General features: G+C 48.8%; 1 protein-coding gene across 5 annotated transcripts; it reads left to right on the forward strand.

Moving 5' to 3' along the window:
• The first annotated feature begins 2,137 nt into the window (after positions 1-2,137).
• On the forward strand, positions 2,138-17,143 carry pisd (phosphatidylserine decarboxylase). 5 transcript variants are annotated; one of them, XM_086186742.1, is made up of 9 exons: positions 2,138-2,214; positions 2,577-2,620; positions 2,733-2,869; positions 13,027-13,161; positions 13,340-13,441; positions 15,132-15,255; positions 15,773-15,919; positions 16,020-16,180; positions 16,345-17,142. In XM_086186742.1, the coding sequence occupies exons 1-9, from the start codon at positions 2,159-2,161 to the stop codon at positions 16,597-16,599; spliced, it is 1,161 nt and encodes a 386-aa protein (XP_086042868.1). In that variant the 5' UTR covers positions 2,138-2,158; the 3' UTR covers positions 16,600-17,142. The 5 variants fall into 5 exon arrangements, with proteins under 5 accessions (XP_086042868.1, XP_086042870.1, XP_086042867.1 ...); XM_086186744.1 differs by lacking the exon at positions 2,138-2,214 and adding an exon at positions 12,719-12,863 and having other exon boundaries at positions 2,582-2,620; XM_086186741.1 differs by lacking the exons at positions 2,138-2,214; positions 2,577-2,620; positions 2,733-2,869 and adding exons at positions 10,565-10,818; positions 12,719-12,863 and having other exon boundaries at positions 16,345-17,143.
• Positions 17,144-17,185: the final 42 nt, after the last annotated feature.

A 17,185-nucleotide genomic window follows, 5' to 3' on the forward strand; every position in this document is an offset into this window, starting at 1 on the left:
TTCAGCAGTGGAGGAACATTTCAGACCTAAGGTTCTGTGTTATCGGAAAAATGAACATCCCTGACATGGTTCTGCAGGTCAGAGTCAGAACCACTCAGAAGTGCTGCACTTGCTACCAGACTTAACCTCAGGCTCTCATCTCACTCTCATCTCAGACTGTGATCTCAGATGGACATTAAAGGCTCACTGATGGTTCGTCACGATTTTCAACCATCACATTTCCGCGCCTGCTTTGCTGAGTTGACAGAGTGAGGTCACCAGCTCTGAGAAGATGTGGTGACCTGAGCAGGATGACCCGCCTCCGCTCAGTGACCTGGACACAGTTCATGGCTGTCGATGGACAGACGGGCGGTGGCGGGCGCCTGTCTGGAGGCTGTAGCGTCTTCTGCTGACCGGTGACACAAACGAAGGTGACGCCATCGTAGAGCTGCGAGGACGTTGGTTCTTCATCCGTCTGTTTTATTGGAGACGCTACATTGATGACGACAATAATACTACATTTTATTTAAAGGCGCCTGTCTCGTCACTCAAGGACACCGTCCACAGAACACATAAAGAAGCAGCAGCAAGAAATGGAGAGTAAAAACAAGAAAGACAGAACAACACAGGCAGTGTCGTGTGCAGAGGGCGATTTTTGAACGGGTTTGAGTTGTGATTTGAAATGAGAGAACAAGTCAATGCTTCTGAGTTGGGTTGGAAATGAACTCCAAAGACAGGGAGGGGAGCGGCTGAATGCTCTGCTCCCCATGGTGGTGAGACAGGCAGAGGGGACAGACCGGAGTGTGGAGGAGGAAGAGGAGTGGGAATGTGGAGCAGATCGGACAGAAATGGGGGACGAGGTAATGGGTGGCCTTCAATGGAAAACAGGAGGATTTTGACTTGGACACAGAACTGAAGCGGGAGCCAGGGGAGCTGTTGGAGAACAGGAGTTAGAGTGCGCTGGAAGGGACCTTGAGCTCTTCTACTGGAGGTTTTTAAATGGCAACTCTACATGCCTGAAATTCACTCTTTATTGTAGCCTTGAAGAAATTTATTTTCTTGATATCAATGTGACAAAAAAGATGAAATCCTCTCATCCTCCGTCTTGACCAAATCCACGTCTTCATCTAGGAAGCTTTCACCCGGTTCCTCTTAAATAAAAACCTCTTCAAGTCAGCTGACTTCTGCTGGCTCACACTCAAAGAACCAGTGTCCCAGGACAAGAGAGCAAATCTAAATAGAGAGGTCATGAAATTGAGGGACAGAAGAGACCCAGAAGTTTGACCTCTTAATGCAGGAACAAAGGTGGAAGCAAAGAGCAGAAGAACATGACTGCAACGGACCACATCTCTCACACCTGAACGACGCCACTGCGGTCCGTTTACCACAAACCAAGAAGAAAAAAATGTCCTTTTAAAACACCTGAGCTCAGAAAAATCACCTCACTGCCATTGTTTTTATTTCATGTGTGTCTCTTGTGTTTTTGATTGTATGTTTTAATCTGTTCATTGTTCAGTGACCTTGAGTGCCTAAAAGACGCCTACAAATAAAATGTATTATTATTATTAATTTACAGTTACATTTATCAAAATAATAATAATAATAATGATGATGATGATGATGATGATGATGATGATGATGATAATAATAATAATAGGCCAGTCCTCACTGTGGCCCCCATCAAGAAGGTTGTGGGTGGAGCCCCGGCTGCAGCACGGGGTCTTTCTGGGTGAGTCTCCATGTTCTCCCTGTTCCTGCTGGGTTCTCTCTGGTACTCCAGCTTCCTCCACAGTCCAAAGACATCAAGAGGGACCAGGTTAATCCAGACTCTAGATTGACCGTAGGCGTGGCTGGGAGAGCCAATGGTTGTCTGTCTCTATGTGTTGGCCCTGCCATGGACTGGTGACCTGTCCAGGGGGAAGGCTGCTGGGATAGGCTCCACCCCCACCACCCTCAACAGGAGGAGAGGGAGAACATGGAGGGATGGAGGGAGGGATGGATGAATGGGTAATAATAATAAAAGAGCGTAACTCTGCGCGTCACGAAGAAGGAGCACAACCACTGGCTCGATGACGGACTCGGCTCGACCAATCAGGTGCTCCAGGTCAGACTTCAGCCAATCGCAGTGAAACTATAACATCTGACGCAAAACATCTGACGTAATTTCCGGAACCAGAAGATGGCGGCGTCCTTTCCGAGGCTTTGCGGTGGCGTGACAGCCGGACTCACCGGCAGGTACCTCATTCTGCTCCCGCTTCGCTCGGGAAATATGAACCGTAGCGCGTGCCTGTTCTCACACTGCGTTCGCGTGCGTCTCGCTAAGTCGGAAATGTCCGAGTTCAGCACCGCTAAACCGCAGGTGACCAAAACGAGACGCTCGAGTCGGTGACGTCCCAGATCACCAGTTGTGACGTTTCACTGTCGTCACCCTTGAACCTTTGTAGTCAGTTTAGTCACGGATTGTTCAGATTTAGGGTACTTTATTAATCTCTTGCGGGAAACTTCAAATGATTCGGCTCAGTAATGTGACGTCACATCTGTAGAACCGTAGTGTAGGTGTGCCCTCTAGTAAAGTCCTGCTGTTCGTATTCTGCCAGGCGCCACCCTCGGACCTGGGACCAGAGGAGGTGGCTGAACTCTGGTGAGGCTCCTCCTGTTCTCCCCTCTTCTTATGACACCACTTGACCTCAGTGCTGCTGATGGCGGCAGCTGGTGGGCGGGACTATGGTGGAAGTAACTGGCTCTGTCTTCAGGTCGTGGCTTCTTGCCCCGTCCCCGCCCCCTCCCCCTCCTAGTGGTGACTGGTGGTGGTTACCTTGGTTACCAACACTACAGGGCAAGGGTCCAACAGGATGATGGAGCTCCGCCCCCTCTGGCCAGTCCCACACAGGTAAAAGGAGGCACCTCCTTGTTTGTTTTTTATTTATTCTGGGGCAGCGCAGTTTCTATGGAGACGAGGGCTTCATGTTCACAGGTGTCACCAGGACACGGTGGCACCCTGATGGGATAGAGTACATCAACAGTAAACTAGCTACCAACAACTACCAGCGACTGAAGTACCAACTACAGAAGGACATGAGTATTAAAGTACAAGTACTGATACTTGTACTACCAGTATGCTGATGTTGCTACCAGCAATACCAGTACCAGTACTACGAGCAGTAGGAGATCATGGGGTTTCTCTGATTTCCCTTGAGAACGGTAGGCTTTAGCCTCCCCAGTTGGAGTGTCCCCTCTGCTGCGTATTTTAATACTTGAAATACATCCCTCCACTGTGTACTGTTACCCCCACGCCTCCATCTGGACGATGTCTTGCAGGTTTTGCTCCAAAAAGAGTCACAAACACACACACAGGTATACTCCTCCCAGCCATGACATGTAGACACTCCGGCTGTCAGAAGGATGTTGGGCTAGCAACAGTAACTAAGGGGGGCGGTGCTTTTGCAAAAGGTCAATTCTCCAAATTCATTTGGGAGACACTTTTGTCCAAAGTGACGCACAACACAAGCAAGCATTTAGACTGGAGGGACAAAGAGCTTCATGTTTGATTGGCCGCAGGTGCTGCCATCTAGTGGTGGCGGAAGAAGGTTTTTTTTTTTGTTTTCGTTTTTTATTTCTAAATGTAACCACTACTGACCACAACCAACAATTCACCATCAACAGTATCTTCAGTATCCACCACTGTCAGTGCTGAGTGTTCACTCAGAGCCGGTCTCAGACCTCCTGACTCGGTCCAGGAGGAGGAGGCTCAGGTTTAAGGGCCTCCTGTTCCCTGAACAGTTGAGCCTTCAAACGGCTCTTAAAGCAGGGAGGGGCTCTGAGGGTCGCATGGAGTTGGGAAGTTCATTCCACCATGAGGGAGCAACAGAGAAGAGCCAGGCTGGAGACTCAGAGCCAGGCTGGGCTGGGAGCACCAGCCGTCTGTCACAGGTGGGGTGAAGCGGCGAGAGGGCGTGTAGACCAGGATGAGGGGCTCAGGTAGGCAGGAGCCGCTCTTGTCAGTGCTTTGGAAGCCAGTGAGGAGACGTTAGCAGTGCGGTGACGTGCAGTTTTGGGCGAGTTAAAGACCAGACGAGCTGCTGCTGCTTCTGGATCTGCAGAGGTTTAAAGGTCCACCAGGGAGGCCTGCTAGGAGAGAGCAGCAGTGGTCGATGATGACATCACAAGGGCCTGCACCTGAAGCTGTGTGGCTCGATGTGTCAGGTGGGGTCTGATCCTCCTGGTGTCATAGAGGGCGTATAAACAAGACTGAGCAACGAGGCCACATGAACCTTGAAGGTCAGCTGGTCTTCAATCATGAGAGGGGGTCTTTTCTTTCCAAAGAACTTTATCCCTTTATGCCATCACTGCTATGTTTTGCCTACATGTGATAGTCTGTCTATATTCTATGGCACCTTGGACACCGCTATGCTGGGTCCTGCTTGGCACCAAAAAAGCAGGTACAGGGTGAAGAGGACTGGTCCGAGCACAGACCCTTGTGGAACACCTGAACTGACTGTAGTGGTCTCAGAGGAACCATCATTAACTAGTACCAACTGAGATGACCTAGTAAATATGACCTGAACCAGTTAAGTGTGGTTCCTTTAATAGCAGTGACAGGTTCCAGTCCCTGTAGAAGGATATGGTGGTCAATGGTACCAAAGCTGCACTGAGATCTAATCAGACCAGCACAGAGACCAGTCCCTCATCTGGTACCACTAGGAGGTCACTGGTACCTTTGACTAGTTCTGTTTCTGTGCTAGGATGAAGTGGAGAAGTCACAGAGCTGTTTAGCAGCTGCTTTGGTGGAGGTCAACGGAGGCAAAGCAGTCCAGGTGTGTGTTTGGGCTACAAGTGTCTCTGAGGTTTCTGAGTTTAAAGGTCCCCGATGAGGCCAACTCCACTTTACAATTGTGTTAGAGGGTGACCTGGCCTGTCCACAAACCCCCACAAGTGATCAGAATCTGTCCTTGCTCCACCTGTCAGAAAATGTGAGCTCATTCAGGCCAGTTGGAGATTTTCCCTCCATGACATCAAGTCAGGAAGAAACACCTCCTCCAGACTCAGGTTCACTTTATTGCCATTGTAACGAGTACAACGAAAGGCTCAGGTGCCGGCTGTCCAGTGCAGAGAAGATGCACAACTATAAAAACAATTAAGAGCAATATAAAAACAAAGTGATGAACAATGTGCAATATACGGACCTATGAAGTCTCGGGAAGACGTACGTAAACATGGTTTCCATGGTAGAGAGGTGGGTGCAAAGACTGTGTGAACTGCATTGGGATCGGATATTTTAAAGAGGCAGTGGCGGTTGCATGGCGTGGCTATACTGCATTGATGTCGTTGAGTCTGTTTGTCCTGGCTCTAACGGCGCTGTACCGTCTGCCTGATGGCAGGGCACCCAGTGACCTTCTCAGCTGTCTTGGTGACCCTCTGGAGCTCTTTCCTGTTTGCCCCTGAGCAACTGGCAAACCACGTACAGAGGCAGCAAGTGAGGATGCTCTCCATGGGGGAAAAAGACACAAGCAGCCTCTGGCTGATGTTGTTCTTCCTGAGGGTTCTCAGGAAGTGGAGTCTTTTCTGTGTCTTCTGGACCAGCTGTGTGGTGTTCTTGTCCCAGGTCAGGTTCTCCTCTGGATGGACTCCGAGGAAGCGGAAGTCACTGACCCTTTCCACGCAGGTCCCACCGATGAGAGTAGGCTGGAGGTCTGTTTTGTTTTTCCTGAGGTCAATGATTAGCTCCTTTGTTTTAAATGTGTTCAGGAGCAGGTTTTGCTCTACACCACACCGTCAGCTGTCGCACCTCATCCTGGTAGGCGGACTCGTGGCCTCCAGTGATGCAGCCTACCGCTGTGGTGTCGCCACTTTTCCCTTCGTAAACACTCTGATAAAACCGACCTGGCAAAGATGAGCTCAAAACATGACAGCTGCTGTGTTGCTGGCTGCAGTAGCCAGCGTGGAAGACCCTGCACATTCATTGTATTTTTTTGGAAATGTCCCTACAAGGCTGGTATATGTGTGTGTGTGTGTGTGTGTTAACCATTTCACACCTGGGTGCTTCATCGACGAGTAACGGTACAAATCTGGACGTTATACTAGACCGAAGCTCAAAACTGGACCAGTACCAGCTGTCAATGACCCAACAGCTGGCCTGCAAGCGCTAAGTGTCACCATGTTTGTGTCGCTTTTCTGGTTGAACCTGGCGGTAGCATAGCAGCTAATATGGTTAGCATGAGGTCATCGTTGACTCTCTGCACTAAGATGTTTCGGAACAGACAGGAGAACCTGTGAGAACGTTTGGCCTCATCTGAGTGAACAGATGAATAAACTGGCTGCATCAGCTGATCATACTTGTGTACTCGGCCCACAGCAGTATTCTGCAGGCCTGCACATGCCTTTCCTGTGGGCTGTGAAACCGCTGGTACCGAACAGCTGCTGAACCTCCACAGCCGCTCTATAGAACAAGAAACCACTAACACTCAGTCTGCCACTTCAACCCACAAACTTGGGTTTGGGGTTCAACTCGAAATAATTAGTTCTATATTATATAGGGGACACACTTCAGTCCTTTGTGAGGACTCCTGCTGACCAGTCATCTGGGCCTGCTCTGGGCCTGCTCTGGGCCCCACCACCATCGTCCCGTGGTTGTCGTCCCTGTTCTCTGAATGCTGTTTAGAAGGTGTCATGGGTGACCGTGAAACCCTGACGGTCCGGAAGTGCAACATTCTTTTACTTTTCAAACCACATAACATGCATTAACTATCGCACTGCACCCTTCTATCAAAACACTTTGAACACAAAACAATGAGAAAAGAACAGCTTAAAAGAAGGATTCAAGGAAGTGAGAAAATTGAGGAATATGAATAAATACTTTGACCATTTCTTTTTTAGAGACAAAATATAAAATGTAAACAAACTTTGTAAAATTGTACAAGTCATGTTGCTGAGTTGATGGACCTCATATCCGAAAAGGTCTTTCTGGACTCAGCACCTCAGAGCCTGGCTCCGAGCACCTCAGAGTCCATTTTGATGGACCAGACCAAGAAGAGGTTGCGGTCAGCTCGGTGGCCTGATTCAGGCGGCAACATAGTGGCCCCGAGTACAGCAGCACCACACAGGCTGGAGAGATGATTCTGGTTCTCCACCCAAGGTGGCTCCAGCACCAGCTTGCCAAGCTCCTGTAGACCAGATACCCAGTCAGCAGCTCCCACTCAGACTGGGTTTTCTACATGTTGTAAAAAGGTTCTTGGTTCTTGGTTCTAGAATCATGTCACTCACCTGAATCAAGGCTCGAAGGTCAGAGGGTGTTTTGCTTTGTAAAGACTGTAAAGCTCCTGGAGGCACATTTCAGTTTAGGATTTTGAGCTTTATTAAAAATGATTTATTGATAGTATTATGTGTTGAGCCTAAACTGAAATACTGTGTAGGACAAATATTGATGACTGTGAGATCCATTTTGATGTTGTGTGTCTGTAGCCACGTCTCTGTGCCTTGAGGTGAAATATTGCCAGAACCTTCTTCTGTCATGAGTTCCTGCATTCATGGTGTGTTTGAGGTAAAAGACAAATGACCATCTTTCCCTCGAGCTCCTGCGTCTGTCCTATAATCTGGTTTCACTGACAAACGCGTGTGGCGTGCTGACTGAGACACGTCACAGGTAAACAGGGACAAGAGCAGGTCAGTACCAGGAAATGAAGCTTGACAGGGTGATGTAGGACCTGACATCTTCTTCCATGCCATAGTCCAAAACATGGACTTGGTTAGGACTTAGCGGCTAACGTGCTACCGGTGGTTTCCCCAAGCGGCACAAAATGGACAAATGTGAACATGACAGCCAAATATGAAGCTCATGTGTTGTTAATCTTGAAGACGGCGGTGAGGACTGTTGAGTATCAGCAACAAGCTCCAGACATGGAAGACTGGGACTTGGTCACTTGGACCTACCACTTCATTCTAGTCCAGTCAGGTTTATCTGTGTCACCAAACCCCAACCAAAGTTCTGTCCTGACTCTGTCCAAGTAGAGCAGGTCCAGCACCTCCCTTCTTCAATGAACCTCCACCCAACAATTCTCCATCAGCAGCACATCCTGCAACAGCAGCCACCAGAACCTTCCTTTACCAGCAGGAAGGTGGAGCAGATCCAGGATCAGTGGGGACGGAGAGAGAGCAGGAGAGCAGGACAGAGACAAAGACAGAGAATGGAGGAGGACAGAGAGACAGAAGGAGAGAGAGGGACAGAGATAAAGAGGGAGAGAAAGGAGGAGAGACTGATGGACAGAGACAAAGACAGAGAATGGAGGAAGACAGAGAGACAGAAGGAGAGAGAGGGACAGAGATAAAGAGGGAGAGAAAGGAGGAGAGACTGATGGACAGAGACAAAGACAGAGAATGGAGGAGGACAGAGAGACAGAAGGAGAGAGAGGGACAGAGAGAAAGAGAGAGAGAGAAAGGAGGAGAGACTGATGGACAGACGGGGACGTGAGCAGGTGGAGCTACGGGTGGCAGCTGGAGCCTCTTCAGGTCTGGAGCCTCCTCCAGCAGCACCAGGATCTGGGATGAGGGGAGAAGAGGAGTCAGTACTACTACTTCATAAGTAGTAGCCGCTGCACACAGTCTCCAACTCTAAAAACATGATAAAGATATGAAAGACAAACAAGTAATGATTAACAGCCTGAATTTTGTTTGTAAACCACAACTAATTCAGAATGTAAGGATGCTGTTCTTATTGGCATCTGTTGAGAACAGAATGACCAGCAGCACGGCTCACGGTGGACAACCATCACAATGAGGGTCATTAGCTGAGGTGGAACACCGGCAGTGTCCTGACCTCCGTACTGAAGGCACAAGGCTCACCTGTACTCACTCGTTACTGTGTGATGCTAAATAGCTACTAAACTAGGTGCTAGCAACAGCAGCTTAGCGATGGCCATGTACAACAGCACTGGATGTGTTCACATGCACCTGACCAGAGGGGCGAGACCGGCCATAGCTCATGAGGGTGGAAGGTGTCCACAGCAGTTAGAGAGACCGGGGCAGTGACAGACGCTGCAGGGCAGGATCCCAGAGGTTTGTGGCATAAGAAGCTCTAAAGAGGATGTTGTGGACATCAGAGATGTCCCAAAGGTGTCTGACGAGAGCAGAATATGGGACCTTTAAAGATGACGTGGCATCAGGAGAGGGTTTTATCTCTGGAATTTTATCAGTCCAATGTTCATCAAGCTGATGCAAGAACCTCCACTCCACATCCACCTTTATATCACTTCTGCTGTGGTCCTCTGACTCCACCCACCTCATTGACAGCCTCTGACTCCACCCACTTGTTTACTCAGAGCAGGCGGTGCCAGGTCATGGTCTGCATCCTGCGGCCAGCACCTCAACCTACTGTTCAGTAAAGTTTCAGTTCCAGTCACAGCAACCTGGGTTCGTGCCCCGCCCACTCTCCACATGGCCTCACCTGACTCAATGAGCAGGATTTCTGGTTGGTTGCACATTACTTGGGCTGGCTTGGGACGCTCTGATTGGATGAAACATTCACACCAACTTTCATCATCAGGAAAAGCTGATGGCTGCTTCTGCTCAGGATACATGTCATCATCTCAGGACACACACACACACACACACACACACACCCTTGTCGTGTTCAAGCATGTGTGTGTTCCTGTGATGCATTCAAGTGTGTGTGTGTATATTCCTATGATGTCATCATCACAGGCTTTCATGATGTCACACAAGTTTATTTTGCACCAATGTAAGTGGAATCTACTTGCTCCAACGCCAAAAACAGCCGAGGTGAATCAAACTAAGCTTGGACACTGGACACACCGGTGAAGTCGTACATCAACAGCCTGCAGGTGATCGCCGCTCAGAGAGAGGAGCTCATCTACCGGCTACAGAAGGAGGTGGAGGGGCTTCAGGCAGAGCTCAACAAGTGTGAGGAGCGCCAGAAACACTGTGTCTGTGGGGGGAACGTTCAAACACAACCCAGTGTAGGGGGGACGGTGAGGCTCGGGGGTCAGGGACTGCCACAGGAGAACAGCAGGCTGCCGTCCACCCTCACAGCGAGGGGAAGCTCGAGGCCAAGGAGCCGGAAGCAACAAAGGCCTGGCAGGACATGGGATGAGAGTGAGCCTGCGGACATGATGGGCAAGGGGCCGGACGAAAGGAGGGACTGAGGGCTCTCCAGGAAGTGGCCAGACTCTCCGCTTTATCAGGAGGGCGGAGCAATGGGTTGTGCGACATCACAAAACCTCCCTGACAGTCTTACTTTCAACACCGTCGTCTCAGAGCACACCTCCTCGGAGTACCAAGCTGGACAGTGATGGAACCGGCGGCCACTGAGAGGAAATCAGACGTTTCATTTCCCTAGAGACGTCACTTGCACTATCCGTCAGCCCTCCATTGTGAGTGGCCGTGGCCTGTTGTCAATCATTGACAGGACAAACATGGACTTCAACCATTTGACATGTTCATCAGTCATTTTAATCAGGTCAGGCTGCACTTGAGTACTTAAAACAGGACGAGAGGGGCGGGGCGAGTGGCTGAGATGAGAGGGGAAGGATGGGGAGGGGGTGAAGGGGTGGAGCCATGCAGGATCAATGGAGTGTGACTCAAGCTGCTGCGTTCTTCTCAACCAACATCATCAACCAAGCAACATCAGCATGCGTCATCGGCCCCCTTTGTCAGGCGGTGAAAACACACCAACATGGTGAGCTGCCTTCGTCGTCGCCCTGAAGATGGTGGCGGCGAGCGGCGGGGACATAACCTGCTGCGGCAGGTGAGGCGGCGTTGGCGTGATGGAGAGCAGCAGAGTGAGAGGGGAGGAGGAGGAGGTGTGAGACAGAGAACTGCACGATTCAGGTGGGAGAGAAGCAGAGAAACCAAACACTAGAAGTTTTTGTACGATTTATTAAAATGTTAAAAAAATTAGACTGAGAGCAGATAAAAAGATTTCCTCAAAACAAAAAGATGAAAAGATTTATAGCTGTTACCAAGGACGTGTGTGTGTGTGTGTGTGTGTGTGTGTGTGTGTGTGTGTTTGTAGGTCAGCTATTTCAGCCTCCTTTAGTCTACTTTGGGTTATTTCCAGTTGATCCTCTGCTAACCTGCTAACCCAGTTAGCAGCTAAAGGTAGATCTCTGCAGGAAGCAAACATTAGGAAGGATAAGGTGGGAGGAGTCAGTCAGCGCTCATCCTGGATGAGTCTCATTAGCATGACGTGATGATGTCATTTGTACATTAGACTTGTCCGTACATGTATGTAAGGAGCACATTACAACATGAATAACTGAGGTCACTGTCATTTTAGATGGCATGCAGTAATCTGATTACTCAGGGCAAATTCTGTTCCTAGTTCCTGTTATTCTTCTACATCAGGAAGGAGAAACCTCCAATTAGGTCATGAAAACACTTCTGTCTCAGCAACCTGAATGTTTAGAACATTTTCATAACTTGTCAATGGTCTGTTAGCATGTTAGCATTGCTGTTAAGATCACGGGTAGCGTCACTCTGAGTGCTGTATCTGCTCCTCCTTCATCCACCCACAAGCCCCGCCTCTCAAATATGCCCCGCCCTCCTTCTTGACACCAAGAAATCAATCGCTATGTCTCAATTCCTGAAACCCAACTGGAGTAGCTAGGAAACGGTGGGAGGAGCTAGGAGACAGTGGGAGGAGCTAGTATACACACCGGGAGGAGCTAGGAGACACAGCGGGAGGAGCTAGGAGATGGCTGGTGAAGCTAGGAGACACAGTGGGAGGAGCTAGGAGACAGCAGGTGAAGCTAGGAGGCACAGTGGGAGGAGCTAGGAGACTGCTGGTGAAGCTAGGAGACACAGCGGGAGGAGCTAGGAGACAGTGGGAGGAACTAGTATACACACCGGGAGGAGCTTGGAGACACAGTGGGAGGAGCTAGGAGACAGCAGGTGAAGCTAGGAGACACAGTGGGAGGAGCTAGGAGACAGCGGGTGAAGCTAGGAGACACAGTGGGAGGAGCTAGGAGACAGTGGGAGGAGCTAGGAGATGTGGGAGGAGCTCGGAGACAGAGGGAGAGAAGAGACATTTTACGAACAATTTTTAATGAAAATGGACTTAGAAAGGTTCTATGTGTTAATGTCTCATGTATGTTAAATGTCACGTTTGTCAACAATCAGTTTCTTTTGAGTTTTTTTATCTTATTTCATATTTAATATATGAATTAAATAATGGAGAATGAAATGCGTGACATCATCTATTTCCTTCATATGATGCCATATCATCCTAGAATTAAATACGGGGTTAGATGGCGCTGTCATACCAAGGGTCATATTTAATTGACATCTTTACAACGGCGCTCAGGTGTGTGTCATCTTGTTCTCCTCCTCGCCGCCTCCCTTCATGTCACATGGGCGGAGGGACTGCAGGCCGAGAAAAGTAAATGAAGTGCTAACCAGGAACTGAGAGGATTTGACGAGAGGAGTCTGACTCCCTGGTCATGTGACTCATCAGATGGGACATCAACCTGATGACTTCAGACGAAACACAACAAAACTTGATGTGGATAAAATTAGGAGGAAAAATTACAGCGCCACATGAAATGATGACGACGTGGTGATAATATCTCAGCTGCAGGCTCAACTTTGGACTGTTTTTTGTTTTCCTCTTTCGACTTTTGTTTCTTAACAGTTTTTAATCTCTTCATTTAGAAGATTTCTCGTCCTTCCTTCATCTCTCATCCTTCTCTCTTCTGTAATCTCACCAAATCTCATGAAATCTCACAATCAGGCTCCAGGTGCCTCATTTGGCTCTGCGTCGCCATCTGAGCACGCTCAGTGGCAGTGTATGTCGCCCAGCCCCATGGCGTCGCTGGCCAGTCACCTTCCTCTGCTATGCTCTGCCCGTCAGTGCTCTGCGGCCGCTGGCCAATCGGGTAAGAGCAGCCCTGGGCCTCTCATCGGATGTAGGAAAACAGGGCGGGAGAAATTGTTCCTGTGCTTTTTTACTTTCCTCCTCTTCATCACTTCTCATCTTCTTTGTCTCTCCTCCTCTTCGTGTATAAATGTCGAAGCTGCTATTTTCTGTCTTTCCTGCAGGTGGCATTATACCGCTCCTTCCCGACACGTCTTCTCTCTCGAGCTTGGGGTCGTCTGAATGGGGTAGAACTCCCATCATGGCTTCGAAAACCCATCTACTCCCTCTACATCTGGACCTTTGGCGTCAACATGCAGGTCAGAAGCAGGCTTCTTCAAACCACCTGTGCCTCATGCTAACTTGGCTACACATCAACCCAGATACACATTGATATGTTTAGTCGGCAATATGCTGACCTCTGTTGTCATGGCGGCAGCTGACGCGTGTGTGGTTTTTCATGTCCATTGTTTTCCACGTCTGCCTGTGGTCCAATAGGAGGCAGCAGTAGAAGACTTGCATCACTACAGGAACCTGGGAGAGTTTTTCCGACGGCGTCTCAAACCAGCTGTCCGACCACTATGCACCTCATCCTGCCTGGTAATGCGTTTCCTCCTCTTTCAATTCCATGTCACAGAAGTGGGCGGAGCTTTTGGCTCTAAACATTTGAAGGCTTGTTAAAAAAGGTGTGTAAGAAAGACAGAATCTTGTTTTGCCACCAAGGAAATGGCGACAGAGCGAGACACTAAATGCGGATGCTGTGTGTAGCAGCGCTGTCAGTTCCCACTCACATCTTAACTTTCCAGATGGGCGTCTCCAGGATGGACTTACCTATGATTGGCTCGTTGCTTCACGGTGTGATGGCCATCGCACCAGTGCTTTTGCAAATGAATGGCCTCAGTCAGTCGTCTCTTGCTGTCTCCAGCAGGATGATTTCTTTTAAATGATGATCGCGGAATAATTTGAACGGCAACCTGTTAATTACACATCTCCAACCTTGATCCAAATATGGTCGTCTTCAGTTCAACGATAACAATTATTATATAATAACAATTATATTCTTTCTGGGTTGGGACTGGGCGAGAGCGGTCGCACTCCTCCTCACTCCTCCTCTTCTTTTCTGTCTGTCTCATTCTTTGTCTCAACTCCTATCCAGCGCAGCTGTGAGCTCTCTACCTAAAACTAATCATAGAATTGATCAGCTGGTCTCTCAACACTATTGACACCATATTTTCGACAAGGAAATCAGGACCGGAGGAACCTGCCTGTCCGCATGGAACCGACCCTGCGGGCTACGTGCTCGATTCCTGGGGGAGATGGCGTACCGCGTGCTTGACGCCTCTCTCCGTGGAGGACATCGAGGACCTCTACTTATTTGGGTTCATGGTTGTGGGGCTTCTCCTCCTCGGACTTGGAGGTGCCCTCACATACCGCAAAATTGGCAGGACGACGGCTGCCACCAGATCTGGACCTCCACAACTGACTGTCATTTACAACGCAATTATTGAGGCTGGCAGAGCGGGGCAACAACAGACTCTTGAACTGAAACGCAGGATGGAAACCATCTCGGAGCAGTTGGCCGCTCTGCAAAGAGAGAGTGATGTTGAAGACCGGAAATTTAACTTTACAATTTGGACTGGAAGAGAAGACGGAACGTGTGCTCCTCTGCCCAAACCCAAATACAAACACAGCTTCCTTATCGGCTGCTGAAGGTCGTCTGCCCCACTGTTTATCCTCCAGGAGAACTCCTTCTGCCTTGGTGACGTAAATGGCGCGCACTATCCCCCCTCCCCCGTGTGTTCCTGACCCCCGCCTCTCCACCTCCCTTGGGGTGGCAGCGCCTGACCTTGGCTGCAGCCTTCCCCGCCCGGGCTTGGCGGCGCGGCCCCCGCTGCAACGCCTCACTCCCACGTGCCTGTATTGGGTCAACGGACTGCTCAAGTTTAGCGTACATACACAACAAATGTATGTGTGGTGTGGTTAATTCTGAAGGGTTCCATTGTTACTCTCAACCTGTCGTAACTGTGACCGCTTGTGGGAGTGTCGTTCCATTTCGCCCTGGGCTCGATCCCTTGGTGACAAATAAAGGCTGCTTCTACTTCTACAACGGCCAAATTGGAGTCGGATCGGATTGGAGTTTAGACGGGTCTACAAACCCACTGATGACGTCTTACTGGCTCGGCCGACTTCCTTGATAGAGTTCGTGTCTGTTCATGTGATTGAGCTGTGATGTCACAAAACCTGCCAGTCCAGGTGTTAACTTTGCACTGCCCTTCATCTTGTCTGTCAGGTGTCTCCAGCTGATGGCAGGATCCTGCACTTTGGGCAGGTGAAGAACTCTGAGGTGGAGCAGGTGAAGGGGGTCACTTATAGTCTGGAGAACTTCCTGGGGCCACAGCAGAGTCGGCATAACAGTAAGACCACGCCCACCTTGTATGACACAAATGGATATTAATAGAGGTGGAAACAATCAAGATCTACATTCTTGGGTTCACCTGTCCTGACTGTCATGTAGGACTGTTGTCACATGACGTGACTCCAACTTCTGTGCTTTTTGATTTCACTTCAAATCAAATCAAAAGCCTTTGTTGTCATTGTGTAGAAAACAATATATGTTTGTATATATGAGGTATATACATATACAGTATATGTGTACATATGCTGTATATGTATACATATACAGTATGTGTACATATGCTGTATATGCATACATATACAGTATATGTGTACATGTACAGCATATGTGTATACATATACTGTATATGTGTACATGTACAGCATATGTGTATACATATATACTGTATATGTACATGTATACATATTTGTGTATACATACACAAACACACACATATATATATATATGTGTGTGTTTGTGTACACAATTGCAGCGAAATATCAAAAGTGTGATATTTCAAATTGCTGTCTCTTCAGACTCAACTTCCTCGTCCTTCAGGGACGTCATACTGTCAACTCCTGAAAATGACCTCTTCCACATAGTGGTCTACCTGGCTCCAGGTGATTATCACTGTTTCCATTCACCGACAGACTGGAGGGTGGAGCTTCGCCGTCACTTCCCAGGTGAGCGTGTGCTCAGATCAGTTGTTTTCCTCCCTGTTTTCTACCTGCATGTAGTCCGTCTTAGTGCGTGTCAGTCCTCACCTGTCTCTGTCGCCGTCAGGCTCGTTGATGTCAGTGAACCCGGGCGTTGCTCGCTGGGTCAAAGAGCTCTTCTGCCTTAATGAGCGCGTGGTGCTCACCGGTAGATGGCAGCACGGCTTCTTCTCATTGACAGCGGTCGGTGCGACGAATGTGGGCTCCATCCGCGTTTACTTTGACCAGGTGACTTTGACTTGTTTCATCAGTTCCATTTCCTTTGATGTATATTTATGATTAATTCTATTTTTGTACAATGCCATATCTAGTGTAAGATGTATGTATACACACACGTATGTAAACTCAGTCATGTATGTCTCAGTTATTAGATCTTTGTTCTTGGTTGTCAGGAGCTGCAGACGAACGCTCCCCGCTATAGTAAAGGTTCGTTTCATGACCGCAGTTACATTTCTGGAGGCGACCAGATGCTGAAGGCAGGGGCCGAAGGGGGCGTGGCTCTCCAGAGGGGGGAGGTGCTGGGGGAGTTCAACCTTGGTTCCACCATTGTTCTACTGTTTGAAGCGCCAAAGGATTTTACCTTCAACCTGCAACCTGGACAGCGAATTAGAATGGGGGAGGGGCTTGGCAGCCTTTTGATTGGCTGAGTTGCAGGCCTCTCATGGGAGGGGCCTGATGATGAAGAAATGTTGGCATGTGATGTAAGAAGAGAGGCATTGTGGGTAATTTTCTCTGAAATGAGGGAACTCCTGAGGGAATGGTGAGGAAACGTGTTTCACTGACTCCTTCTCCCAGAATGCCTTGTGCCTGCCTCTTGGAGAGAAGATGCCAAATAAGTTTTTCGACCAACGACCAAATAAGAACTATCTTAAGCAGCTTACGAGTGATGTCAACAATACAAGAGACATAAGACGTCCTTCCGTCCACTGAAACTGTTGCCTTGAGTTCCTACTCCGTTAGCATCAGCATCTACTTGCTATCGTGCCCAAAACAGGTGGAATCTCACCAGGAACCTGTGAAATGACATACGACATCACTCACCATGGGAACTTTTAAGCCTCGCCCTCCATCAGCTTCTGTAAAATATGTAATTATGAATAAATATTTGTTCAGTTTTTCTCAGTTGCTCTGTCTTTGTCTCAAAATGATTCCGTTTCAAGTTTCACAGCCATTAAAATGTTAAGCATGAAAGACAACTTCACCCTGTTTTTTTATTTGTTTTATTACTGAAGT

Source organism: Aulostomus chinensis, chromosome 19 (assembly GCF_037954235.1).
Source record: "Aulostomus chinensis isolate RoL2024-O1b breed Wild chromosome 19, RoL_Achi_v1.0, whole genome shotgun sequence".
Classification (NCBI taxonomy): Eukaryota; Metazoa; Chordata; class Actinopteri; order Syngnathiformes; family Aulostomidae; genus Aulostomus; species Aulostomus chinensis.

Bases quoted from the DNA above. Each gene is read 5' to 3' on its own strand.
- pisd (XM_086186741.1), top strand. From the start codon at position 10,664: ATGGTGAGCTGCCTTCGTCGTCGCCCTGAAGATGGTGGCGGCGAGCGG. The intron at 12,864-13,026 runs GTAAGAGCAGCC...TCTTTCCTGCAG, and splicing joins TGCGGCCGCTGGCCAATCGG to GTGGCATTATACCGCTCCTT. The intron at 13,442-15,131 runs GTAATGCGTTTC...CTTGTCTGTCAG, and splicing joins TATGCACCTCATCCTGCCTG to GTGTCTCCAGCTGATGGCAG.